Source organism: Bombus vosnesenskii, unplaced genomic scaffold (assembly GCF_011952255.1).
Source record: "Bombus vosnesenskii isolate JDL3184/JDL3185 unplaced genomic scaffold, Bvos_JDL3184-5_v1.1 scf7180000014105, whole genome shotgun sequence".
NCBI lineage: Eukaryota > Metazoa > Arthropoda > Insecta > Hymenoptera > Apidae > Bombus > Bombus vosnesenskii.
The window spans coordinates 301,798-312,416 of NW_022883371.1; the positions used below are offsets into that span (position 1 = coordinate 301,798).

At 35.9% G+C, this 10,619-nt stretch overlaps 1 protein-coding gene across 2 annotated transcripts; it reads left to right on the forward strand.

The window, feature by feature from the left end:
- The first annotated feature begins 788 nt into the window (after positions 1–788).
- LOC117239565 (zinc finger protein Elbow) lies at positions 789–10,332 on the forward strand. 2 transcript variants are annotated; one of them, XM_033505248.1, is made up of 3 exons: positions 789–835; positions 1,023–1,242; positions 7,024–10,332. In XM_033505248.1, exons 2-3 carry the CDS (start codon positions 1,180–1,182, stop codon positions 8,443–8,445), a joined length of 1,485 nt encoding a protein of 494 aa, XP_033361139.1. In that variant the 5' UTR covers positions 789–835; positions 1,023–1,179; the 3' UTR covers positions 8,446–10,332. The 2 variants fall into 2 exon arrangements, with proteins under 2 accessions (XP_033361139.1, XP_033361138.1); XM_033505247.1 differs by lacking the exon at positions 789–835 and having other exon boundaries at positions 842–1,242.
- Positions 10,333–10,619: the final 287 nt, after the last annotated feature.

Genomic DNA, 10,619 nt, shown 5'->3' on the forward strand with positions numbered 1-10,619 from the left:
TAACATAAATTATCAATGCTCACGCTATAACAAATTTTGGAAATACAACAATTACATATAAACATATTTATAACTAAATTTATAAGCTACCTCACAATTTGAGAAAATTATATACAAAGAAAACAAATAATTATTGCTAAAAAAATACTTCTATCGAAAAGAAATAAACACAAAAAATGTTTCAATTAAGAAAGCAAAATTATTCTGTACAATTTTGGTGTTACTTTTGAATACTCTAACACTTTAGTTTATTAAACGCCTAATGAGTATTACTATTATCTCATTTGTTAAATGTTTGTATTACATAATCATAATTACATATACACGATTCATTAAGTATGGTATTACTGATAATACTCTGCTTTAAATAAGGTCAGATCTATTTTAGATACCATGCAATGATATTAAAACGCTACTTTCCAAATGGTTACAATTGAGATTGAAATGTTCATGTTATGTAATATAAAATAAAGATAGAAATAACCTGAGATTTTCATTTCCTAATTGATCGATAAAACAGCACAAATTGAAACGTGTCGTAGATGGCATTAAATGGGATAGATATCGATATGAATATCGAAAAATTGATCGGAATGAGGTTTTTTTCATGAGAGAGTGTTACTTTCATCGCTAGAAAATCTGGCAAGATATATGGTGGGGGAAACTAGGATGTACCGACAGAGCGGCGAAGGGGTAAGCTTTCCCGGGGGAGCATAGTGTGGCGGGGTAAGTCAGCTGAACGGTCATCGATAGAGAGCGCTGGTGGGGGGACGGGGAGGCTCGGTCGAGGGAACAGTAAGCGATGCGACTCAGTCGCGATTCGAAGCCGGCCGTGGTAACTTAATGCTATATCTTGTGTGCCGTACAGTGTAACGTGTGTCTTTTTTTATTTCGTTTCTCGCCATATCACTGAGTGTTGTGTTTCTCATACGTCGAAAGAGAGTTGTGTTTACGTTGTAATGAAGCGTTTTAGAAGCCAAATGGCTTCATCTACGTACACTTTCATTTTTTTGCCTCGACAGATGTAAGGAAGAGAACGACGTACAGCAGTGTTACCAGTTTCCACGGTGTGGTCGAACTTTCGTTCGTCAGTCCTCCGCGGACTGTCGCGAGTGATCACAGTGGTATCTGTTACAAGGAGAATAGTTGTGGACAGAAAGAGGGCGAATATCGTTTAAGATGCTGACTTCCAGCGCAAATCAGTACCTCCGTCCGGAATATCTTACGCCTCTACCTACTACGGTTTGTGTCGTGTTTCTTATTTCTTTCCTCCATTTTTCCTTTGCTCCGACTATATATAGTGATGATTTAGTGTGTCCGCGACATAAATAAACGTGTTGAAAATACCTTATCAGACTTCAACGTAATTTTTCACACGAAACAAATTACCAATTTGTCTCCTGAATTTGTTTTTGCTTTTTTTAAACCGTTTTGAAATTACTCCAAAGTTTTACATTGTTTTAGACATACTTCGGTCTAAACATATCAACATATGTGCAAAAGATATGTAGATAATATACGAATGCCAAAGTTATTTAATCCATGTGAGATTTTATGAAAGTTGTATGCGATCAAAATGTAGATACTTGAAAAGAAAATTGCATATGATTAAATCGTTAAAATTTTTTGCCCACAAATTAAACGGTTATAAAATACGCTAAAACTGATTGCGTTGAACGATTTAGCGAATCAGTGACAATGTTACAATAGCCATCAACTTATTGTGATTAAGTTGATATAAAATGAACACATAGTTTCAACAACAATAGTTTCGACAGTTCATTAATTCTAGTTGTCGGCTTCTCGTTAATCGCGACGGGAATGTATTTCACGTCTTACGCTTTAACTCCTGTAAACTATTTTGAGGACAGCGAGTGCTGGCAAAGTTTCTGCTTGAACGTTCTCTGATTTACGAGCAATCGTAAATCAAAACACGATTCGGCAATACGTACAATGCTATGAGGATAGACATGAAAGAGCGTGTAGTAGTTACATGTGTGTATATAAGTGCTAAATATGGTCGGGAGCTCAGTTCCTTTTCCTTCATCTACATTTTCTCTTTCTATTTTTTATGCACGTATAAACCTGACTACTTACGTGGTCCGTAAGTACACACTTAATGGTGATAAACCTTTATTTTTTTTTTATTTATTTTTTTACTTCTTGTTCCTTTAAGCATAACCCTGACGGTTTAAAATCGTTTCCACAAATCCATTATTTATTAAATTTCCTTCGTCTTTTTTCTGCCTTTGTACTTTATATTGTATTATAATCATCAGACAGGTAACATGCAATAATATTTCAATGAGTTTTCAAACAAACGATTCGTTATAGACATCATCGTGCATTCTCTCGAGTGCATGATAAAGAGCATGCGTATTATGTTTCAATTGGTATCACGGGTAAAAAGCAACAAGTACTTACCTAATTGGCTCTATGTTGTTACCTGAATAAGTCCCGCGTTTTTATGAAATTTTCTGCAATGCTGCGAATTATCGGTGGTACAGAATGTGAGTGTAACAAACGTACCCGATGAATGTTCTATGAACGTTTTCTTCCAATCGGAATTATGTTCCAATAAGTTGATATTCAACATAGTAATTTCAAAAACTAGATAATTTTTCTGTATTTTCATACTTTCGTAACCACTAACGCATTGTATATACGGTAACATGTTTTTGAACATGAAAGATATGTTTTATGTTTTATATGTCAAAGTTGAAATGAATCAAACGAAATGAAACGTCGAATGCAACTAGGTTAAGAGGAACTTAAATTTCTGTATTTTTCGTTCTATCGTCATGAAACTATTACCTACCGATCGATTGTTCGTGTTCTTCGAATAAAAATATAAAAATAAATAAATCTTTATATGAATTATGTATTTTGAATTATATCAAAGAAAAAGTAATCTAACTAGATGATAATTTTAAAGAATTAGAGGATGTACAAACGTATAATAATTATCGGTGTTATAAACAAGAAACGAAACAGAAGTGTATGATATAGGAGATTTATTTTCGTTGGAAAAATTTTGTTAGCAATCCTTCGCTGGTAGAGTACGTGGAATAAAGTCCAGTGTAATATTTAAAATTGAAATTTTCTTTATTAAATGAACTTTGCATTATTGAGTGACTTACCGGTTATATGAGATACATCATTACTTGCAGTTGTCACCGAGCTACAACGCAAGCTGCTTACAGTTGGCGTTAATGCAACATTAAAAGTTATTGGCTGACTTCATAAACATTCAGAAGAAATATAAAACTATTTACTTGGATAATATATACATACTGGATTATTAAATTTGATTTGAATAACGTAGAATTTTGTTGAGATTTAAGTAAAAAGTTCTCGATAGATAGATTTACAATTTGGCGATTATTGTTTGATCTTTAATTGTTATTTTATTACATTATTATATATTACGCTACAATATGGAGAGCAGGTATAACGTAAAGATGCAATTTACAGCGAAGAATCTTCCAAAATTTCTCGTATAGATTGATTTAAGGGGTATCCTGTCGGCTTCGTACAAACACTACGATATACCTAAACAAACAAAATTTAGGTGTACAAATATTTAAAAAGATAATTTAACCTTCGCATACTAATGGATAGATTATGGAAGATCCAGAATTTGTGGACTATAACGCTCAAAATGTTTATATTTCTTACTAAATAGCTAAGATCATTTCAGTATTACGTCTTACATGCTCCGAAGAATTGTTAAAAATATAGCTAGAATTATTGGAAAATATGCTACTAAATCTGGAACACGTGAGATAACACGTCACAAACATGTGAAACATGTAACAGAGACGGCCGAGACAAAATTAATAAAGACGGTATCACAGATAAATTTACAAATAATTTCAAAGTTTTACTTGTATAGGAAACGAAATGGGTACAAGTCTGAGCAGTTGCAAAAGATTATGTTTACAGCTTTTTGTGTCAGAAACATCGAACAACGATGAATGTGTTTTGTTTAATAATACACATCAGGTACACTTTTTTTTACAACCATGAAAAACCGCATAAAAGGGAAATTTTTAAATAGCTTGGTTGTACATGATTAATGAGTTGACGTTGACGATAAAAATATTACTATCGGATGTTCCGTTAACTTGTACCAGAGCAATTAACATATAGCTTTAACCGTAATGCTGTAATAGTCTGTTGCAATTCATGACATTAATATCTGTCGGCATCGCACCATTAGCAGGAGCAACCGCAAACGATGGGTTAGTTGCATGAACGTTGCATTTTAATTACGGTGAACATCTGTTCGATGGACGTATCAACCGCGAGAAATATTGTTCCTCTATACGCTAATTATACCAACTGCATCATCCTAGGCTACTTCCAAGCGAACACTCACCCGGCGCCAATATTAAATTCTCGCACTCGTTCTCCCACTAATCGCGTCTACGCTACGTCGAGAACTACTTATTAATTGGCTACGGTCCTACAGTAAACAGCCATTTTAATTCTCTGCTGTTTTAACAACTTGATCACTGTAGATGAAACAGGCGTAATTCTCAGCGATGCGATAATAATATATAATTGATGCTTGGCATTTTTGCTGACACTGAACGATTTAAATAAGGATAATTAAATCCTTTACGAAAATATCTCCAGGCCTTTACTCAATCATTAATATGACAATTGCAAAATTCAAGTTGCGTACACAGAAAAGAATTTTGTTTTAGATAATAAACGTTAATGATATAGAATAATGATGTAACATATATGTTAATAGAAGGATAAATTGAATTGCTGATAAAGATTGATGCACAGTATACATAAAATAATGTATTTAAAAATACTTTCACTGCAGCTTTTACTTATATAACATATACAGCACCCAAAAAGCAAGCTACCGAAGCGTCCTGTTTTGCGACCAAGTTTTCAGGACAGAAAAAACAAATAAAAACAAAATCACATAGAAACTCCGCTCCCCCAGCGGCTTAAACCCAAAAATTATATTAAACACGAAAAATGTAAAGCGCCGACACATATTATAGCATGGCTACGTCGTACCGTTGCGTATCGGTACTTTTGCCTAAAACATCACTACAAAAATTCACCGTTTATTGTGAATACCAAAATGTATTTAAAATTGTATCTTGGGTTTAATAAACATCTTTAAATAAAATTATATAACATACAAATAATTTTTTGTAGTGATCTTCGTATTGCATTGAATGCTGCACACATATTTATAAATATATAAGTATCTAAATGCACAATCAGCGTTAGTAATGATTGGATTGTAGATTTTCGTGCAAATTCAAGATTTCATTTTAAGGGTATAATTAAAAACGTAGAACTACGGTAAAAGGTTGTCTTACTTATCAAGCTTTGTCGAGAGCACTACTTGTACTCAAAGTATTGTATTTTTTTTCTTTCTTTTTTTTCGTACTATGTGCATTCTATACAATTTTGCGCTTTCAAATTTTCTACCTGCCTAAATGCATGAAAATCCGCAGTTCAATATCTCATAAGGGATGACAATTTCTTAAAAACGATTATTCTACAATACTTGCAAAAGAGATATAAGAAGATGAAAGCATGATATTTTATATTTGACGACAAATTTATCTTGTAGCTGAGTAGTATTTGAAAGTAATATGAGTTATGTCTTAACATTACAAATTCGTTATGTATATATGCAGGGTGGTTGGTAACTGGTGGTACAAGCGGAAAGGGGGTGATTCTACGCGAAAAAAGAAGTCGAAAATATAGAATAAAAATTTTTCGTTTGAGGCTTTGTTTTCGAGAAAATCGACTTTGAATTTTCGCTCGGTACGCGTGCACTTTATCGCGTCTCGTTATAACGGATCTCACGGTAGATCGTTGTCTCGATGGAAAAATTTAAAAAAATTAAAAACAATTTTTATTCTATATTTTCGACTTCTTTTTTCGCGTAGAATCACCCCCTTTCCGCTCGTACCACCAGTTACCAACCACCCTGTATATATATGTATGTATTATTTGCATATATTGTTCATTTCGTTGCATGTATATTATTTAGCACGAAATACGTGAGAATTGTAGAGAAATAAGTAAAGACGTGATTCAGAAATTGATCGTTTTTATCTCAGTGTTATTCATTTATCGATACCGCGTGATGGAAACCACAGTAAGAAACAAAGCAATAAATAATTTGATGGTTGATGTTGGATTGGCTTGATCGTTTGATGAATCATTACGTCGTGACAACTACATATTTCTGTATTTACAGTACAAATGTTCGTATATATCTGATTGTAATTCAAGTTAAAAATAACGTTGTTTCAGAGCGATAAAGAAGATTCTCAATGAAATAACAGCGATATACAATGCAATATGTCTGTCTTGCAGATATATGTAATTTTATAAGACTTACGTTAGAGTATAAAATGATATGTGTTAGTTTGATTACTTGACTTTTGATATTGTACTCATCAGCCATTACTTTTTATCAGTCGTAAGATTACACGTATGAACGTAACATATTGTCCATGGTCACCTTTCAATCTAAAGCCTCACGCGAACACGTTATAACATAAATGGAAAATGATCGAAATATCGGCGATATTAAATTATCTCTGAACAATTAAATTACGGACGTAACATTTAATTTAGTAACGGTGCAAATGTATTAAACGTATTAAATATTTATGAAACTCAAAATATATATGGTTTTAATAAATATTTGTTGCAAACGACGCTAAAAGTACATTATGGCACAGTTACGTGTAAATTCTATGTGTTCGTGCATATACATATTTACAAAATATCAATAAAATTAGAAAAGCGATGTATCGTAGCTTTTGAAAGATACATAAAAATTATCCGATTATTATAACATAAACATATAAAATATAATAATTATATTAATTATTAATTTAATTTAATTAATTAAATTTTGTATTAAATATAATAATTATATTAATTATATTCTATATGTTTATATTATATATTCAGTAATTTTTTATATATTTAATAATTATACTAATAAACTTTCTGTATTTCCAGCTGGATGCGAAGAAGAGTCCGCTCGCGCTCCTCGCACAGACTTGCAGTCAAATAGGAGCTGACACGCCGTCCAATAAATCTCTGCTGGGCTCGTTGGACAAAGGGTCGAACAACAAATCGTCCAAGTCGGCGGATCAGTTGCGTGAAAAATCGTCACCGACGATCGCGGCGACATCCACAGAATCAACCAAGGCAAACTTTAAGCCTTACGAGTCGTGTTTAGGTCGTGAGAAAGCGTCAAGCCCGGACGAACAACGGTCAGCCTCTAGTCATTCGACTTCCGGTCGATCGAGGACACCTGGTAGCAATAACAAACGATGTCCGAGCAATCAGAGCGCCTCGTCAGTCCGAGCGGTGACACCGCAAGGTCGTAAAACATCGACGCCGAATGGGGATACAGCTCGGGAGTCACCCGCCTCGAGAACATCAATGACGAATCTTTCATCGACTCAACTCGATTCATCGAGTTCTTCTCAGCCGGCCGTCGTCAGCAGTCCGTCGTTACAAGCAAAACCTTCTTATAGCCCAGCCGGTGTTCTAGCGATAACGGATCCGTCCATCAAGGATCTTCCGTTGGGAACTTTCAAACCTGGTGTCAGTTTAGCCTCGTCGAGCTCTGGCTATTTAGGTTACAGTCCACAATTACCCATCGATGTGACAGCCAGTTCTTTGATGTCTCAGCAACAGGCGGCGCTAAAGAATAGCTTAGTGGCCGGTAATCCCTATCTGAGTTACGCAAGGTTGAAGAGTTCTTCCGGTCCCGATGCCCTGATGCCCGTTTGCAGGGATCCATATTGCACTGGTTGTCAGTTGAACTCTCATCTGCTTGCCAGTTCCGCGAGTGCAGTGGTGGCGAATGGAAAGTTAGCGAGCAGTACGAGTGGCGCGGCAGGTTCCTGTCCTGCTGGATGTGCTCAGTGCGATCACAAACCCGGTACAACGGCTTACGGAGCGCTAGGTGTAGCCGCATACGCACACGCACAACTGGCAGCTTTGGCAGCGGCCTCGCAACTCCCGTACGTGTGCAACTGGATAGCAGGCGATACTGCTTACTGTGGCAAAAGATTTTCCACGTCGGACGAATTGTTGCAACATCTGAGGAGTCACACGAGCGTGTCGAATAGCAGCGGAGTTACGGATCCGTCAGCCGCGTTGTCTCTGCTGTCGCCCTCCGTTGGATTACCACCGACACATCCTTTGTTCTCCAGGACTTATCCCACGCCACCTTTGAGTCCACTCGCAACCGCGCGCTATCACCCTTACGGGAAACCTTCACCGTTGTTGCCGCCGTCTCTATCGTCGTTGGGTTTACCGCTTCCACCGCCACATCCGCACACACCTGCAGGATTACCACCGTATTTCTCCCCATACTCGCTGTACGGAGCTCCTCGCCTTGGTGCTGCATCCGGCTTGCCTCAATGAGTCCTTGACCACGGATCTTGCCGAGCAACGACGTCGAAGAATATCAGCCGTTCAACTGTGATCCTCGTGCGAGTATAGGGAAGTGTTTGATACGTAAATATGCAAAAAGAACCGAATAAACCGAAGATACGGAATACAAAAACAGACCAAGCGAGCTGACCTCGTTAAAGTAACCTCGCAATTACGTTAAACAAACAAATTAGTTGCTTACTCTTGTACATTTTAGTATCGTAGAATTTCCTTTCTTTTTATACATTTTTCTTATTCTTTCGTTCCCTTACCTCCTTATCTTATCTTCATTCTTAAATTTGTTATTTTAATTTATTAGTCAGACCGAAAAATAAGAGACGCTGCGAATGATTATTTAACGTGCTTGCTGAAAGGTTGGTGTCATCATCGAGATAAAGAGCCGTACCTTCACACGTGTTGAGTCTTCGGTAGGAAGTGCTAAAAAGATTGCAAGTATTATAGTGTACCAATCATTTAACTGTGATTCTTGTGCAAGAATAACGAAGCGTGTAGTGAAGGGGAGCAAATCTGAAAATAACGTGTGCCTGAAAGAACCACTTAAGGCTACTGCATAATTATTAACTGTCGACGCGCGTTTAACCGGCTGTTATGTATTACGATGTGTTACGATGTACCCCGGTGCTTGATCTTAATATCACGTTCGCGTACACTACTATTTTGTTTACATCGCCGTTCAGATATTCCAACGTACATTCGTTTTGTATTTCGTATTGTCAACAATACATCTTCGACACGACGTTTGAACACTTATGCGCGCGCACCAGTGTATACGACCATACGCTTTTTATTATTGTACGATTTCCTTTTCTATGTTACGCTGTCGATGAATTTTTGTTCTCCGGTACGATGGTAATTTCCGATTGAAAATCATTTCCTGTCACATACTGAACTGAAATATTTGGCTGCACGGTGGCCCGTTCGCTGCACCTGACGTGAACCACTTAATTTCGAAAAATAAAACAAACGAGTGCCACGGGTAACGTCGAAAAACCAATGTTCAACTGTGATTTCCGAGTGAGAAAGCTACCATGTGCATGAGTGAGATATGCTGCGCTTCCGCTACAGATATGTGTATGCGTGGTTCTAGAATTTATCGATACATACGCGATCACGGATCTTTAACTCCAACTATCAACAGGCGATTATTTTTAATATCGAATATTTCCTCGTGAATCTTATCGTCGACGAGACAGTATTTTTTTCGCGCTACACTTACCCACCTAATATAATTACTCACAAATAGCCTGGAATGTTAAAATCGAATAGATTGGAAATGTTGCGTAACTTTGAAAATAGTACAAAATATGATGATAAAGGATAAACGTTTATAACGTTAACGAGTAAGTTGATCGTTTATCGGCGCAGAATTCCAATGTAAATTTGCAAACCACGTTTTTCATGCTTTAAGTTCCAAGCCTATGAAAATACATAGCTTGAAACGACGCAGTAAATTCTCGTCGATCGCGATGTTCCAATTGTACCATGTCCTCCATTATTGCGAACATTCGAATGAATATAACGTAACGAGTCTATGTGTAGTATTTATGGATTAATATTCATCACTAATCTTTATTGTAACTATTGTACATTTGTTTATAGGTACGTAGACGGCGAATCTAAAAAAGGAAAAGGAAAAAGCACTTTTCGTCGGACCGGTGGAGCTTAGTGATAGTAAACGCGTGAACGTAAATTCGACAAATCCTTGACTAGCTGACGAATATTGCGTCTATATTTTTGCGTAACCAAAGTTTTAGTGATTGATCGATAATTTAGTACTGTTACGAATTCTTGTATAACGACTTTATGTACCGAAGAAAAACGAATGTATTACAAGATATACAATTTAAGTTACGAATAGATCTATTTTCTCCTATATCAGATATGTACATACATATACATGTGCATATACGTATTTATGCATACGTGTAAATGTATGAATGTACAAATATATACATATATACGTAAGTATAAATATGTACACATGTAGCAATTATTACTATTATAAATATTATTATTGCATAATTCTTATCATTACGATCAATAACAATTTGAATGTGCGGAGAAAATTTGACTAAGAGTACTTAGTCGGTGAATATGTACTAATTAATTTGTATTTGAATCGAAATTTTGTACGTTTTACTTCC

Excerpts from the sequence above, each read along its gene's own strand:
- LOC117239565 (XM_033505248.1), top strand. The coding sequence starts at position 1,180 with ATGCTGACTTCCAGCGCAAATCAGTACCTCCGTCCGGAATATCTTACG. Across the intron at positions 1,243-7,023 it reads TTACGCCTCTACCTACTACG|CTGGATGCGAAGAAGAGTCC; the intron begins GTTTGTGTCGTG and ends CTGTATTTCCAG.